The 18,536-nt window shown below is 37.1% G+C and overlaps 1 protein-coding gene across 7 annotated transcripts in view; it reads right to left on the bottom strand.

Annotated features, from left to right (window-relative positions):
* Positions 1-18,536, bottom strand: part of TMEM62 (transmembrane protein 62) — a 45,710-nt gene that overhangs the window by 5,145 nt on the left and 22,029 nt on the right. For all 7 annotated transcript variants that reach the window (XM_082388769.1, XM_082388768.1, XM_082388773.1 and 4 more), the window contains 7 exons: positions 18,327-18,451; positions 18,057-18,179; positions 14,734-14,889; positions 11,040-11,199; positions 6,911-7,024; positions 3,624-3,708; positions 233-337 (listed from right to left, as the gene is read on the bottom strand). In XM_082388769.1, the coding sequence (XP_082244895.1) occupies positions 233-337; positions 3,624-3,708; positions 6,911-7,024; positions 11,040-11,199; positions 14,734-14,889; positions 18,057-18,179; positions 18,327-18,451 (868 nt within the window). The remainder of the gene's footprint in view (positions 1-232; positions 338-3,623; positions 3,709-6,910; positions 7,025-11,039; positions 11,200-14,733; positions 14,890-18,056; positions 18,180-18,326; positions 18,452-18,536) is intronic.

The following is an 18,536-nucleotide window of genomic DNA, read 5'->3' as shown; positions in this document are numbered from 1 at the left end:
AAATACTAATTGTCATGGTCCTCTCAGCACCCTTAAGTTAACTTGGTGTTGACTAAATGTCCTTTAAGTTAGGAAAGAACTTTATTTCCCAAGATCACATCGCAGGAAATGACTTACGAAGGAGCAGTGTGCCGGTCGTTATGCTCTCAAGAACCTAAATGACTACTGTTAAAATTCTCAGTATATTCTTTGGCAGAATTCTCCACAATCTCAGGTTTCCTAATTGACTTACCCAGCACTGTATAGAGTGTCAGCAACAACACAGAATAGTAGAAGATGCTTATTTTGCTCAAGACGTGAAGGGAAAACGAGGTCAAATTTACAAATCCTGGAGGTCCTAAACAATAAATTTGAAAAATCCAGTGAACACATGCAAAGTTCAAGTTTTTTATAATATTTTCTAGTAGACTTCCATCTACTACTTTGTCAGCAAATCATTTGTTATATGGATGACACCACTTTAAATTCAGAAGTTGGCAGGAATTCTGATAAACCAACTCACTTAGAATTACAGAGGGTAGGGGGGCTTCCCTGGTGGCGCAGTGGTTGAGAATCTGCCTGCCAATGCAGGGGACACGGGTTCGAGCCCTGGTCTGGGAAGATCCCACATGCCGCGGAGCAACTAGGCCCGTGAGCCACAATTACTGAGCCTGCGCGTCTGGAGCCTGTGCTCCGCAACAAGAGAGGCCGCGATGGTGAGGGGCCCGCGCACCGCGATGAAGAGTGGCCCCCGCTTGCTGCAGCTGGGGAAAGCCCTCGCACAGAAACGAAGACCCAACACAGCAATCAATCAATCAATCAATCAATCAATAAAAAATTAAAAAAAAAAAAAGAATTACAGAGGGTAGGAAGTCAAAGCAATGGTGTAGTTGTCACACACACACACACACAAACACATATATTCCGTGCTCAAAGGATGATCAAATCCCTGTTTTCCATGAGATTTAGTATCCAAATGTACAAACTTCCAAAAGTTGCATCAAAATATATCAAAGGCCACCCCAATGTTCATTGCAGCACCACTGACAATAGCCAAGACATAGAAGCAACCTAAACGTCCATTGACAGAGGAATGGATAAAGAAGATGTGGTACATATATACAATGGAATATTACTCAGCCATAAAAAAGAATGAAATAATACCGTTTGCAACAACATGAATGGACCTAGAGATTATCATACTAAGTGAAGTAATTCAGACAGAAAAAGACAAATATCATATATCACTCATATGTGCAATCTAATTTTTTAAAAATGATACAAATGAACTTATCTACAAAACAGAAACAGACTTATAGATATCAAAAACAAATTTATGGTTACCAAAGGGGAAATGTGGAGGTGAGGGATAAATCAGGAGCCTGGGATTAACATACACACACTACTATATATAAAATAGATAACCAACAAGGACCTACTGTATAGCACAGGGAATTCTACTCAATATTCTTTAATAACCTATATGAGAAAAGAATCTGAGAAAGAATGAATATACATATAACTGAATCACTTTGCTGTACACCTGAAACACAACACTGTAAATCAACTATACTCCAATAAAATTTTCTAAAAACTATATATATATAGTACTATATATACTATATACATATCAAAGGCATATCAAACAAATATCAAAATTTAATCTTAACTATGAGTATCTGTCCAAATATTCCATTCCCATATGTGATACAGCTCTTAACTCACAGCTCTCCTCTTACTCCAACTGAAAAGAATCCGCAAAGCTCTCCAAATTAGCATCTCTTAAAGGGAATTCCCTGGTGGTCCAGTGGTTAGGACTCTGCACTCTCACTGAAGAGGGCCCAGGTTCACTCCCTGGTCAGAAAACTAAGATCCCACAAGCTGTGTGGTGTGGCAAACACACACACACAATACAGTGCCAGAAAGCCCAAGCATAAGGGCTTCATTCTGCAGCCACAGACTAAAGCATCACCGTTCCTCAACCCCAGCCAGCCATTTCACTCATCTGCAGCCGATCATACACTGGTTAGCAGAAGACTATGATGGCAAGCTCAGTACACACTGAGCAATGCTAGAGGTGAACTATTTAAAGGTTTAAAGGACTGGCTCCAGTGAAAGACAGCCTGATGTAAGTTAAATAGCACGTCTTCCCTAATAGGCCAGCATATTCATTTTATACTCATAACACTGTTCAGCCTGACAGTTAATTTCAGACAAAGCCTGATAACGCATGACCTTTCTCCCTTTGTGTGTTTCATACTTGCTACTCATTCATCTCTCAGCTTCTCTCTTGTTCTAGTCTGGTACTTCTCAAAGTAGTAATCTACATATCCACCTATAGTAATTATTATTTATTATAAATACATCATTCTTTAGCCTTAGAGGCAGCTATGCTTTAAACTTTAAGCAATGATTCTCTACTTTGGCTACACATTAGAGTAACCTGAGGGAACTTTTAGTAAATACTCATGCCCAGGTCTCACCCTCCAGAGATTCTGATTTAATTGGCCTGGGGAAGAGGGGAGCTGGGACAGCAACCCAGGTGATTCTAGGCAGCAGGACTGAAAATACTGCTTTAGACAGAGCCGTGCTTCTCAGCCTTGACTGCACATTGGAATCATCTGGGGCGCTTTAAAAAATACTGATGCTTAGGTCCTACCCCCAGAGATTCTGTGTAAACACTGAGGGTGCTGTGTAGACACTGAGATGTTAAAAAGTTCCCCAGGAGATTCTAAGGTGTAGTCAAAGTTGAGAAGTGTTGTTTAAAGAAAAAAACTAACCTGGGGTCAGTCTCTTATTAGCTATGAGACATTGGACAACCTACATAACCTCTGCAGTCCTTAGTCTTCTAATCTTTAAAATGGGGACAATAATACCTACCTCACAGGATTGTTGTAAGGATTAAGTGAGATAATGTAGGTAAAAATATGTTGTAAATTTTAAACAACTATACAAAAATACTGGTATTCCCACATGAGGCTGGGGCCTCCCTCAAATATTTATTTATTTACACTGTGGGCAAGAAAATATATGTGTGCAATAATGCTTCTTGAACTTTTTCATAGAATTTAAAAATATATATATAAGCAGAAAAACATTCAGTAGGATATGTATACTACCTATTCAGTTAATCATTTTACTGTTTAACCTTTACTACAGTACTCACCTCCCCCACAATCAGTTCCTGATCCCAGGGACTTCATCCAAGCCAAGAAGGGATAATGAACATTTAATTCAACAAGTATTTATTGTCTGTAATGCACAAACTGGGTGCCGTGGAAAAGAGAAAAGAAGTAGAAAACAAGAGCTCCTATACTGAGGAACTTACAGTCTGATTGAAGAGAAAATGTATATACATTTGAAGTGGTAATGTAAAACAAGATCATTGGCTAGTTAAATACAGAATTAATCCTCAGGAAGGACTGCTGGGATTCAGAGAAGCAAGCGCTCATTATGACCTAGAATGGCTGGAGAAAATGGTATGGAAAAGAGGGTTTGAGGTGAGCATGGTAGTTTGAAGGATGCACCTCACAGAGCTCAGGCAAAGATAATTTGCATTGATATTTATCACCTGGTAATAGTGAGGACATTATGGGATACACTAAAGTAAAGTCTTCTAAGATTAAGGAACCATGGTGACTAACCTTTATGCTCTGGATATGCTCGATACCGAAAAGTAATGAGAATGATGAGCTGGATCAGCACAATCATGACAAAAAGGACCCGGGCCTGCAGAGAAATAGATACTCACGTGACAAAGATACATGGATACAGCTTCAGTTTTTTTAAATGGCCTAATTAACAAAAATGGAAATGACATCATTAGCAGAAATGACTATATGAGAAAAATATACAGTCAAAGAGAATTGAACATCTGATCCACCAAAAAAGATAATTGTAAGTTGCCTCAGCATTATTCTTTCAAGATTTGGATATGATACCTGGACCAATGTTGAAACTAAGTGATTTCATACAGTTTATATAAAGTGATCAAATTAAAATAGTCTACTTTCACTGTACTAGGATAAGTATAATTTGTACTGTTTTATTTAAAGTTGTATAGGAGTGGAAAAAAACAACAACAGTACACAGTACACTGCAGGCTGAGTGAACAGAGACTGCATTTCCTTATGCTTTCTCCATCAAGAAGTCACTCACTTGGAGATTAATTCACAGTAAAGAGACATTTTATCTAGGTTCTTGTTTCCCAAAATATGGGTCCCAGATCATCATTGGAATCACCTTCAGCCTGTTAGGAATGCAGAATCTCAGGCCCCATCTCAGCCCTACTAATCAGAATCTGCCTCTTATTAACATTCCCAGGTGATTCATAAGTACACCAAAGTTTCCAAAGCCTGATCTAGGCGACCATTAAAAATTCCCAAAAGAAAAATAAATGACACAAAAAGATTTGTAAAAATGAGATGCAAATGCCCATTAGTCATATTTTTTAAAAGTTCAATCACACAAGTAATAAAAGTAAATTAAAATAAGGAATTCACATTTTAAGTATGTGAGGACATATATTAAGGTATCTCTGGGAGATGAAATTAAAGGGGGTTTAAGTTTTCTTCTGAACATTGTAGTGTATTTTATGTCAATACCCAGGATAGGGAGATCTGAGGAAAATAAAGTGTAAATTGCCAGAGCTTCTCTGAAAGACAGTTTGACAGTGTATATTTAAAAAAAAAAAACCATTTATTCATTCAAGAAATATTTATTTGAGGGCCTACTTGTGTTAGGCATATCAAAAAGACAAAGATCTCTGCCCTCATGGGGCTTATATTTTAATGAGGGGGGACAGACCAAAAACAATGAATATAATAAATAATTTAAAATTTTGTGGAATTATATAATAAATAAATGAAGTATATAGAATAATGCATCCACTCTTTGATCCAACAATTCATTTCCAGAAATTTCCAAAAAAACTAATATGTACAACTCACAGACTTAGAAAACAAACCAGGGGGTAAGGGTGGGGGGAAGGGATAGTTAGGGAGTTTGCGATTGACATGTACACACTGCTATATTTAAAATGGATAACCAGGGACTTCCCTGGTGGTGCAGTGGTTAAGACTCCACGCTCCCAATGCAGGGGGCCAGGGTTCAATCCCTGGTCAGGGAACTAGATCCCACATGCAATGCTGCAACTAAGAGTTTGCATGCCACAACTAAGGAGCCGACGAGCCACAACTAAGGAGGCCACCTGCTGCAACTAAGACCCAGCGCAACCAAATAAATAAATTAAATAAATAAAGAAATATTAAAAGAAATAAAATAAAATGGATAACCAACAAGGACCTCTACTATATAGCACAGAAAACTCTGCTCAATATTATGTAACAACCTAAATGGGAAAAGAATTCAAAAAAGGATAGATACATGCATATGTATAACTGAATCACTTTGCTGTACACCTGAAACTATCACAACATTTTTAGTCAACTATACTCCAATATAAAATAAAAAGTTTAAGAAAAAAAACTAGTATGTGCAAAAACTTAGTTATAAGCAGTATTTTTATAGTAGAGGGAAAAATTGGAAACAAATGTCCAACAATAGGGAAATGGTCAAATAAATTAAGATGTATCTATGACTATATAATGCAGCCAATAAGCATCATTTATAAAATAAATGTGATGTAAGAAAACAGTCAAAACAAATTCCTCAGTGGAAAAAATCAGACAGAAAAAAAAGAATGAAAAGTATATTACCGGGCTTCCTTGGTGGCACAGTGGTTAAGAATCCGCCTGCCAATGCAGGGGACACGGGTTCGAGCCCTGGTCCGGGAAGATCCCACATGCCACGGAGCAACTGAGCCCGTGCGCCACAACTACTGAGCCTGCACTCTAGAGCCCGCGAGCCACAACTACTCAGCCTGTGTGCCACAACTACTGAAGCCCGCGTGCCTAGAGCCCATGCTCCGCAATGAGAGAGGCCACCGCACTGAGAAGCCCATGCACCGCAATGGAGAGTAGCCCCCACTCGCCGCAACTAGAGAAAGCCCGCGCCCAGCAACGAAGACCCAACACAGCCAAAAATAAATAAATAAAATAAATAAATTTATTTAAAAAAAAAAGTATATTACCATTTTATATTAAAAACTCATATCTTAATGTACGTAAGAGAAAAATAAATAGAGAGTATCATAATGAGAAATGCAATGGCTATAATGGCTAGTGTGATAAAAGAATGATGTGGGGGCTTCCCTGGTGGTGCAGTGGTTGAGGGTCTGCCTGCTAGTGCAGGGGACACGGGTTCGAGCCCTGGTCTGGGAAGATCCCACATGCCACGGAGCAGCTGGGCCCGTGAGCCACAACTGCTGAGCCTGCGCGTTTGGAGCCTGTGCCCCGCGACGGGAGGGGCCGCGATGGTGAGAGGCCCGCGCACCGTGATGAAGAGTGGTCCCCGCACCGCGATGAAGAGTGGCCCCCGCTTGCCGCAACTAGAGAAAGCCCTCGCACGAACCGAAGACCCAACACAGTCAAAAATAAAATAAAATAAATAAATATATTTCCAAGGCAACTAAATGTAACTTTAAAAAAAAAAAAAAAAAAGAATGATGTGGGGCTGATTGTACTTTATTTCTAAATTTTCCAAGTTTTCTATATTAAGCATGTATTATTTATATAGGAAGAAATATTATTTTTGAAAGATCCCAATCCAATTTAGCACAGTCCCTATAATTCATTTAGTTATCCTTGTTTTATGGCACTAGGTAGAACTAGGTCCCAAAACAGGTATTATATGTCCATGCCTCCACTTCTTTTAATTCAAATCAATTTAAAATCACTGTATCCTTCTAGACAAGCAACTAAACTTTTAATTTTATAAGGTTCCACTTTCTCATCACATGATTATTATATTATTTATGACTTTGGACCTACCAAACTAAAAACACACATAACATTTAGTTGAATTTACTCACCACAGTACAATGGTCAGTAAGGAGAATAAATGATGCCAGAGGATCAAACCTGAGGTGAATATCCTCTCGAGCAGAAAATATGTGGTGAACACTCTTACTTCTTCCAGCAGAGTCCTAGTTATAAGCACAGCAGAGAAGCAACCCTCATGTACAAATACGTACAATGTTCCAAGATTAAGTTTCCAATAACTTTTGTCAGTTATCTCAGAATAAGCAACATTTTTTTCATTTACTTTTGATTCTTCCTATAAGCACTTTAAATAAAACTTCTTTTAAACCCTGTAATTCTAGATTTGAACTGGAAATATCAGCATGTATTACAATGTATTCTCTCTTTTAAAAAAAAGAAATCTGTATTTCCCTCTGTTTACTGAAAAGGCCTAAAAATAATAATGAACTCAACAACAATGAGCTAGCTGGGCTAGTGCCCAGATTTTGGTCTCAAAATAAAACTTCTCACTACAAGAAACCAGTGCTCTTTAGAGAAATAGGTGATTCCAGTTCTTGAGTAAGAAATGCAAAAGAACTTGAAACATCTTCTACCAGAAAGCAAGAAAACTAACAAGGACTACAGGGATTGTATCAAAGGACTTAGTGGCCAACTTGGAGAGGCTCCCATTAGTCAAAGACAAACAACTGAGCATCAAAAAGAATAAATGCAATGGACTGAAACATACCAAATATATATTTTTTAAACTATGAATTAATAATGATACTATAAGACTCATTTAGTTACCTTTGGCAGAAGCTAGAGAAGTAACTCATTACTTTGAAAGCTGGTTTAGAACAGGAAAGGTGGAGGAAGAATGAAGACTTATCCTGCCTTTCCTGTATGAACTCTATATCTGGGTACCAAAAAGATGAGGCAAATTTTTTCTTTGTGGGACTATTCTAATTAATACTCCTATAATTAGGAGTGGCAATTTGAATATCACCATTTTATAACTCTGATGAAATAATGGATCTAGGCTGAGATTATCAGTAAGTGCTAATCCCTCAGTGAAAAGCTGATTGGGTACTGAAAAGCTGAATGGAGGATAAGCCTGCAGTGTGCTGGCACTGGCTTGACTGACCCACAAGGGCCAACTGCTACATATTCAGGAATTTTGCAGACCAGCTGATGTGTCAGTAGCTTAAAACCAGCTACGGGAGGAATATTTATTCTATGGAAATTGGTATAAATCAGGGAGACGCTACAAATCAGGGTCCTCCCTTCAAACCTGCCCCAAGCTGGTTGTTAAATATTTACCAGCATACCACTGGGTAGGGTCAATAATATCTACATACATTGATCAATCTTAACATTATTAAAAGAGAGACAACCAGATACCATAAGCTTCTGATAAAAGCATAAAACACCAAATGAAGTATTCCTGCCAAAAAACAGACTCAGATCTGATCTAACCTCGAAATCTAACTACAGTAATAGAAACTAGATGGGGTAGAGGAACATGCTATATGATAACACATGGATATAAACAGCAAAAATCCAGAATACAGAAACAGTACAGGATAAAAGATCCAGTTTCCAAAGCAAACAAATTGAGAGGGGAAAAAAAAAGGAGGGTGGAGAGGGAACCTATAGGTTAAAAGACACTGAAGAGACAATCACCTAAATGCAATATTTGAGCCTTGTTTGGATTCTGATTTGAACCAACCAAATGCAATTATATGTGACAAAATAAGAAAACTGAACACTAGCCGGATAGTTTGATATTAAGGAATTACTGTTAATTTTTCAGGTGTGATATGTTACTATGGTTACATTTTTTTAAAATAGCTCTTATCTTTTAGAGATATATACTGTCATATTTACACAGATGAAATGACATCGTGGTACAGGGAGAAGTGGATGGGGTACAGATGAAACAAGACTGGTCAAAAGTTGATAATCTTTGAAGTTGGGTGAAGGATACATGGAGATTTATTATAGTATTTCTTTCATATATTTAAAAAATTCCTCATCATAAAAAGTTTTAAAATAGCAAAAAGAACTTGTACTGGTGTTTATCAAACTTTTATTGCTCAAATGTTCTTACTCTGAATGACAAGTTCTTGGGTTTTTTTTTAAGTTCTTGTTTTAAAGCAGAGATTTTCTTTAATTTCGAGATATAGAGATTTCTAGAGTTTGCCCTTTAAATTGGCAAAGGAGGCACAATAATCTTAAATTCTGGTTCTCAAACTTTAATGCACATCAGAATCGCCTGGAGGGACTGTCAAAACAGATGGCTGGGTTCCATCTCCAGAGTTTCTGATACATAGGTTTGGGATGGGATTTCTAACAAGTTCCTAGGTGATGTTGATGCTACTACTTCAGGAACCACACTGAGAACTGACCTAAAGGTCTAGTTGGTACTAGGCTGCCCAGAACTTTACAGATATTTAATAAATACAGTGAATAGGTAAAATATAAGATAATAAATCGATGTCTTCTCCTATGAATTTTTCTTTCAGACTTATCTATGGTATACTGTATTTAAAAGGACAGAACTTTCTCACTGATGAATGAGGGGACAGGTTCCCTGTTTAATATTCAGTAGACTAATTTTTTAAAGTTATACTCATAGACATAAAACAGATCAGTGGTTGCCTGGAAATGAAGGTGGAGGGAAGGCAGTTGCAAAGGGACGTAAGAAAACTTTTGAGGGTGATAGATCATATTGATTGTAGAAATGGTTTTAAGGATGTATAAGAAAGTCAGAACACACAAAATTGTACTCTTTAAATATATGGAGTTTTTTAATATAAATTATACCTCAATAACGTAAGAAATGTTAAACATATAAAAAGTATATGTGATTTCACATTTTTACTAAGAATTCAACTAAGCAGGCAGAAATGTTTCAAGAAATGTGAGCTATGGTTCCTTCCTCATAAAACTACAGAAGCTGGGGTTCGGAAGCAATCCAAAGATTTGGAAGTTCCCCATTCCAACAGTGAGCAGGTCTCCTACGGTTGCTCCTACTTCTTCCCCATGACTGTAAAGATAGGGAACAATTTATTCTATGTGCACTTGTATCTTCAAGTCTTTTTAAAATGAGCCAACTTCTAATATGAAAGACATTAAGGAGTTCATCCCCAGGAGTCCCTCCTTCCACTTCCTACCCATGAGTGTCTTCTTCCTCCTAAGCAGAACACTTCAAAGATGGGTGGTACTGCAAAGTGCCTTCTCTCGTTTCCTCATCTATGAATTGGGGATAAAACTACCCACCACATAAGATTGTTACACAGATTTCGTAAAAAATTCTAAGTGTCTGGCATCTCCTTAGAAGAAGCTCAGTAAATAGCTCCTTCCTGCTCTAAATCCTTCTCTGTGACACATACAAAAAAGATAATGAAAATAATCACATGTTTTCTGAAGGATTACTTGATAATCTTCAAACTAAGACTTAACATTAAAAGATTAAATAGTTTAAAACTTCATCAAATCATAAAGTTGTAGAAATTGACAGATTTTTTTTTTTCTAGAAACTAATTTTTTAGCACAGTCTATCCCCTAAAGTGTTTCAGATTGTTGATGAAACTGCTCTACTTTGGTGATGATGATCACTTTCTACTCCGGCAGGTCTAGTGAATTAAATGTTCCTCAAGCTGAATCAGAAAAGGGAAAGGCAGACAGTTACTGCATGTGCTATCAATGCCCACTCGCCAAACAAAAAAATCCCTTTGATGGATGCCTTAAAAATTATTTACCCTAGAGCTTTCAAAATAGTGACACAATTTCCTATTCTTGGAGACAGCAATCAAAGGCATGGATATGTAAATATTATATGTTTTCCAACTTATTCTATTATCTTTAGGAATATTGGGCAATGTGCTCCCATTATTAAAAGATTCTGGCCAAAGTTGGAAGAAAACAGAAGAATGATTCCCTGGGTATAAAAAGAGGGGACTATAGCCAGTAGTTGCACACTCATGTCCTCTGCCCAGTTTTTAGTCTAAAAGTAGAATTATTCCTGAGTGTCCATTTTCAGAACATACTAAATCCAGTGTATTCAAATTTTTTATTCACTTAGTTTCATCTTATCAATTGACAAAAACAAAAACAAAACAAAACAAAAAACAAATCAGAGTTCAATGTGGTTACAGCCTAATCATTCACATAGCAAGTTGAAAATTACTAACTTACCTGGACGATTACTTCTATGTTATGTGTCTTATTACTGTAGTTTCTCGGATTCCACTTTAGTATGAAAATAGGACCAGACAAATGACTAGCTTGCCCTAAATGAACTCCATCAATCTTAACTGCGACTGAAGTAATGGAGGATAAGGAGAACACCAAGACTCTAAAATGAGAGCATAAATGCACGGTTTTAGGTATTTGGCATTGTTTTTATAAAGAAGAATAACCCTATTATAACCTGAAAAGATGTAAGTACAGATGGCCTTCCGTTGGTTGATCTGCGAGTTACTGGGATGTGGAACCTGTGGTTTCTACCAACCATGGATTGAAAATATTCAGAAAAGAAAAATTTCAAGAAAGTTCCAAAAAGCAAAACTTTAATTTGCCTCTCGCCAGCAACTATTTACATAGCAGTTACATTGTGTTAGGTATTATAAGTAATCTAGATATGATTTAAAGTATAGGGAGGGTGTGCATAGGTTATATGCAAATACTACACCAGTTTATATAAAGGACTTGAGCATCTGTACACTTTGGTATTCCCAGGGGGTCCTGGAACCAATCCCCCAGAGATACCGAGGGACAACGGTAAGGCAGACCATTACATTGTACAACTGTTCATATGACACTCTTCATATGATCTGGTTTCTTTCTAAATGGTGGCTTCTGGAGTTGTATAATTCAGCCAACCTGAACTGGTGAGAAATTAGAAACTATTCTAAATCTAAATCTGATATCCAGCTCCTATCAAGAAACCTGACCGGGACTTCCCTGGTGGCGCAGTGGTTAAGAATCCGCCTGCCAATGCAGGGGACACGGGTTCGAGCCCTGGTCCGGGAAGATCCCACATGCCGCAGAGCAACTAAGCTCACGCGCCACAACTACTGAGCCTGAGCTCTAGAGCCCGCGAGCCACAACCACTGAGCCCACGCGCCACAACTACTGAAGCCCACGTGCCTAGAGCCCGTGCTCCGCAACAAGAGAAGCCACCGCAATGAGAAGCCCTCCAGCAACAAAGAGTAGCCTCCGCTCGCTGCAACTAGCGAAAGCCCGCGCACAGCAACGAAGACCCAACGCAGCCAAAAATAAAGAAATAAATAAATAAATTTATTAAAAAAAAAAAAAAAAGAAAGAAACCTGACCGAGAGATGTATGTTCCACTTACCTAGTGATCAAAAGAAATAAATTAAAACATATTGGTACACTTTTTTCCAGAATAATTAGTAAATCTTTTTAAAAGTACAATATCCAATAATGATAAGAGTGCTGTGAAACTGGCGCTCATATTGCTTGATAACATTATAAATTAGTATCTGTTTTAAAAAGTAATCAGGTACCTTGTGCACTGCTGGTGGGAATGTGAAATGGCGCAGCCACTGTGGAAAACAATGTGGAGGTTCCTCAGAAAATTAAACATTGAATTACCACATGATCCACCAATCCCACTTCTGAATATATACCCAAAGAACTGAAAGCAGGGACTGGAACACATATTTGTACACCCATGTTCATAGCAGCATTATTTATAGTGAGAAGGCAGAAGCAAAAATGTCTATCAACAGATGAATGGATAAACAAATATGAAACAATGAATACTAAGCCTTAAAAAGCAAGGAAATTCTGAAACATGCTTCAAAATGGATGAGGACATAATGCTAAATGAAAGAAAGCCAGTCAAAAGGACAAATACTGTATGATTCTCCTATGAGGTACCTAGAGTCATCAAATTCATAGAGACAGAGTAGAATTGGTGGTTGCCAGGGGCTGGGGGGAGGGGGAATAGGGAGTTAGTGTTGAATGGGTACAGAGCTGCAGTTTTGGAAGCTGAAAAAAATGGTAGCGATGGTTGCACAACAATATAAAGGTACTTATTGCCACTAAAAATGCTTAACATGGTAAATTTTATGTTATGTATATTTTACCACAATTTTCTGAAAAAGAATAATGATTTTAGTTGCAAAAAAAAAAGTAATCAGGCAATCTTTATCAACAGTCACAAAGGAATTCAAACTATTTCACCCAGAATCCTATTTCCAGAACTCTATCTAAAGCAATTATTCAAATGAAGGAAGAATCTATATGCATCAGATGTTCATCCTCAAATGAGAAAAAAATCTAAAAGTTCACCAATAAGATAGGAAAATGGTTAAACTGTGGTCCATTCTCTCTGTTGACAGAAAAAAAGTAGCAATTAGAATACACTGTGCCCTATGATTACGACTGTGTAAATACAGGCCTGAAAGAGAATGCCTGAGAAGGAAAACTCATGTTAATAATAGTTCTATTGGGGGGTGTGGGGGGTGGGACATGGATACACATATAATCCCATTACTCTATTTTCCAAAAGTTATGTTGTACTACTTTTCAAAATAAAATTTAAAAGAGTATATTAAAACAAGTGCCCTTGGGCTTCCCTGGTGGCACAGTGGTTGAGAATCCGCCTGCCAATGCAGGGGACACGGGTTTGAGCCCTGGTCTGGGAAGATCCCACATGCCGCAGAACAACTAGGCCTGTGAGCCACAACTACTGAGCCTGCGCGTCTGGAGCCTGTGCTCCGCAAAAAAAGAGGCCACGATAGTGAGAGGCCCGTGCACCGCGATGAAGAGTGGCCCCCGCTTGCCGCAACTAGAGAAAGCCCTCACACAGAAATGAAGACCCAACACAGCCAAAAATAAATAAATAAATAAAAAATAAATTAAAAAAAAAATACAAGTGCCCTTATGTTTGCAAAAGGTTATGTCTCTTTGCAAAAGGAATGTTAATGTCTCATTAAGATTCTATTTAATACTACTCAGCCATAAAAAAGAACAAAATAATGCCATCTGCAGCAACATGGATTCAACTAGAGATTACCATACTAAGTGAAGTTAGAAAGACAAATACCATATAGTATCACTTATATGTGGAATCTAAAATATGACACAAATTAACCTATCCATGAAACAGCAACAGAATCAGGGATATAGAAAATAGACTGGTGGTTGCCAAGGGGGAAGGGGTGGGGGAGGGAAGGACTGGGAGTTTGGGATTAGCAGATGCAAACTATTATATATAGGATGGGTAAACATCAAGGTCCTATAGTACAGCACAGGGAACTATATTCAATATCCTGTGATAAACCATAATGGAAAAGAATATGAAAAAGAATGTATACATGTATAACTGAGTCACTTTGCTCTCAGCAGTAATTAACACATTGTAATTCAACAATACTACAATAAAAAATAAATTTAAAAAAATATTCTATTTATATACACTGTCAAATTCATATGCCAAATGAATTTTCAATTCCAAAAGGTTTACATAGCTTTTGCTTTTTTGAAAGGCTATGTAGCAAAACAAAAAAATATATACTTCTGATATATGATGTAAATTTTCTAAAGTAGGATACAAATGAGCAGGTACATTATGATTACAGCAATGTAAAACCATGCATATAAAAAAAGTGAGAATAAAAGACAAAAATAATAATGGTAGGATTATGGGCTTCTAGATTTTCTTTTTTATTTCAGCAGCTTAAAAATTATATACTTTTTAACTGAATAGGAATGAAACAGTAGGCAATTTATATAATGTTTAGATTGCTGAGAAAACTAAAGTAGAGCATCTCATAGCTTTCACATAAGAATGCAATCACAATTACTTATTCTTCATCAATATCAAACTGAAAGTAAATTCTGAAAAATTGCTACATACCTGATGTGTGTTGAGTGAAGGAGTCTTTCTAGTGGTTCATGTTTAGCAGAACTATAGAGGAGTGATTTAGGATTAGTGATAAGAACCACAGGCCACTCGCCAAAGATCAAATCTGCAAAGCTAAAGAGGTCATGATCAAAAGCAAAGATCCGGTACCTAGACACCAGAGGACAAGAAGGTAATTTAGTTACTTCATATTATAAGAGGGCCTGAAGGATATATACAGAACAAATGTAAAAATATAAAACTATACTTTCTGAGATCATGAATTTGAATGCAGAGTAAATAATATTGTTCCTCTTTCTTCCCTTGCCCTTATCACTTTATACATTTTGGCACATGTGACATTTGTCACAACTGGGATCTGACTGAAGCAATGAATTTTCACTGTGTCCTAGAACAATGCCTGGTACATAGCATGTACTCTTTAATTTTTAAATAAATGTCTGTTGAATTAAATCATTTGATTTCTATACTTTAAGGCTATTTTGAACCTAAAACATTCATCATAAGTCTAATAATATCTGACATTCTTCATCCCATCAACAATGCTACATAAAATATTAAAATAAACATAATTAGAAACCTTTAATTCTTCTTTTAAACTTTTATTTCTATAATTTCAAAGAAAACAGCAAAAGTTAAGTGGTTTTGATTTTCTAAATGCACAATGAAAGGTAAAACTATTCACTAAAAAGTAACCAAAGTTTTGTATTTTCTAACTTTTAGAACTAAGGAGAGAAATGATTAGCTATGGCAGAAACAATAGTGCTCACCAAACACTCCACGTGCTCCCCCACATTTCCCAGTCTCCCTGGTATTAGGTTGGGACCATGTGACTAGTTCTGGCCAATGGGCTGTGAACAGAAGTGACACGCATCACACTTCTGGTCCAAAGTACTTAAGAATGGGTATGAGTTCTCTGTGCTCTCTTGCCTGCCCTGGAATTGAGGTATTGAAATAGTCACATTATAAGATGGAGGAAGTCTGAATCCCTGAGTTATCCCATGGAGGAGAATTTCCCTGACTCATACTGATTTACATAAATGAAAAATTAAACATCTGTTGTGTTAAGCCATTGATATTTCTAGATTTATTTGCATCCACAACAAAGCCTAGTCTAATATTACTAATATACTAACTGTTTTTAAAAACTCTCCTAGGGAATTCCCTGGCAGTCCAGTGGTTAGGACTCCAGGCTCTCACTGCTGAGGGCCGGGGTTCGATCCCCGGTCGGGGAGCTAGGATCCCACAAGCCACAAGGCACAGCCAAAAAAAAAAAAAAAAAAACTCTTCTATTGTACTAATATAATTTAAACGTTTATAAGGGCAGGTAAAGGTTAGGTCCTTTCAGTAAAACAAACTCCAAATAAAACCCCAGGGTTGGAACACAGGAGAGCAGGTGGGAAGAGAAAGAAAGGAAACGGCTCCATAATTAACATCACTTAACTTGTAACTGTAGCATTTATAAGAAATAAAGAAGCTGATCAAGGGTTAGGAAGGCTACCTGGTAAAAGGCAATTCCAGCCCAGCCCACAGCCTCACAGTCATGAACAGACAGGTCTTAGTTCAAAGTAATTACAGTTGCCAACTAATCACAGGCTTCAAGCATAGCTCTTATACAGTTTCTAGAAAAGCCAACTGAAATGAATAAGTACCTTCCAAGATATAAAGCTGCTTTTTAATGAATGGAAGTACAGTTGACCCTTGAACAATGCGGGCGTTGGGGCACCGACCCCCAAGCAGTAGAAAATCCAAGTATAATTTCCCAATCAGCCCTCTGTATCCTCAGTTCCGCATCCACAGATTCAACTATCCACAGATCGTGTGGTACTGTAGTAAGTATTTTGTGAAAAACATCTGAGTATACGTTGACCTGCGCAGTTCAAACTGTGTTGTTCAAAGGTCAACTGTAGTTATTAGAAAGATAACATATTCAGCTCAACAAATATTCACTAAGTACCTAATATCTTCATAGCACTGGGTTTGACTAAGTTAAAGAGCAATTGATAAAAAACAATGAGATGATACTTATTTATACTTAAACTTGCACTTAAATAGTTATTCGCAAATATATATATTTCGTTCTTCTCAATAAATATATATTTAACTATACTGTATCCTTTTGATAAATAAGTTATGTTTTCTCTTCAGAAGACTTTAACCTTAGATCTAGCATATGACCCAGCATTTCCACTCCTGCATATATATCCAATTTGAAAAGATACATGCACCCCAATGTTCATAACAGAATTATTTACAATTGCCAAGATATGGAAGCAACCTAAGTGTCCATCAACAGAAGAATGGATAAAGAAGATGTGGTACATATACAATGAAATACTACTCAGCCATAAAAAAGAATGAAATTTTGCCAGTTGCAACAGTGATGGACTTGAAGGGTATTATGCTAAGTGAATAAGCCAGACAGAGAAAGACAAATACTGTACGATACCACTTACATGTGGAATCTAAGAAATACAACAAACTAGGGAATATAACAAAAAAGAAACAGACTTACAGATACAGAGAACAAACTAGTGGTTACCAGTGGGGAGAGGGAAGGGAGGAGGGGCAAGATAGAGGTGGGGGTTAAGAGGTACAAACTATTACATATAAAATAAGCTACAGGGATATATTGTACAGCACAGGGAATATAGCCAATATTTTACAATATCTATAAATGGAGTATAACCTTTAAAAATTGTGAATCACTATACTGTACAACTGTAACATAATATTGTACAACTATACTTCAATTAAAAAAGTGTCTAATAATAATAATTTTTAAAAGACTTTAACCTTAATAAAACCAACTATAATCTGTTTGAAAAACTTAAATCACTAAATCTTGTAGCAATAACTAGAAAGGCAGATATAAAATTCAGGGAAAAAGATGACATATTTCTAGCCCTAGTGTTTCTCAAAGTATGGTCCATTGAGCATCTGGTGGACTTTTTAAAAAAAAGCAGTTTCTTGTGTCCTAACCCAGACCAACACAGACAAAATCTCTAGAGACAGGGCCTGGTAATTTTTACTCTTCATAAGCTCCTCCATAGATCTCGTGTACACTAGATTTTGAGAACTATTTCCTAGAGGATGCGTTTGAAAAGCCAACATAACATAGTGATGGCAAACATAATTGCTGCAACAAGGTTTTTGCATAAGGATAAAAATTGCCAGATACATATATTCCTTCAAAAACATAGAGATATCACATGTTTTTCCTTAACTGGGATCACTCATGATAGTGATCAGAAAACTATCATTGCTTTAGCAAAACTTACACGTATAAGTTGTATTCTGTGGGGTAGTTCCCTTACCTTCTGTTAACCATCCAGTCTCCCACCTCAAGTTCCAAAGTGCCCTGGAAGTGACGAGTGTGCAAAACAGGCATCAGTCCACCAAGTGTGTGGAGGTGCCCACACAAATAAGCTGTAGCCGAACTAACCAATGAAAAATAAATGAAATAAATGAACAAAGATAACTTGTGATGCCAAACTAATAAAAATATCTCTTCAGAAAAGCAAGATAGGTAGAACAACATAAAAGAATTAAAAGCAATTAATTTTGATTTTGGAAGCCTGCCTCACCTCATTATGGACCGAATTCCTGGTGATGGAGAAAGGATAGTGGATGTTGTAAAGTGTCCAAACCAAATACTGTGGTTGCTCCGACTACTCTCCTTGGCCAGTAATAAAAGATCCTCCATCTGTTTCTGAAATCAGAGAAAAACAGAAGGAGCTTTAATAAGGGCTCAGGCTGAAATCTAATGTCAACAGGTTACACGACTCCCTCGAGGT

This window comes from Balaenoptera borealis, assembly GCF_965194805.1.
Source record: "Balaenoptera borealis genome assembly, chromosome: 3".
NCBI lineage: Eukaryota > Metazoa > Chordata > Mammalia > Artiodactyla > Balaenopteridae > Balaenoptera > Balaenoptera borealis.
This window is presented reverse-complemented; position numbering and strand designations above follow the sequence as displayed.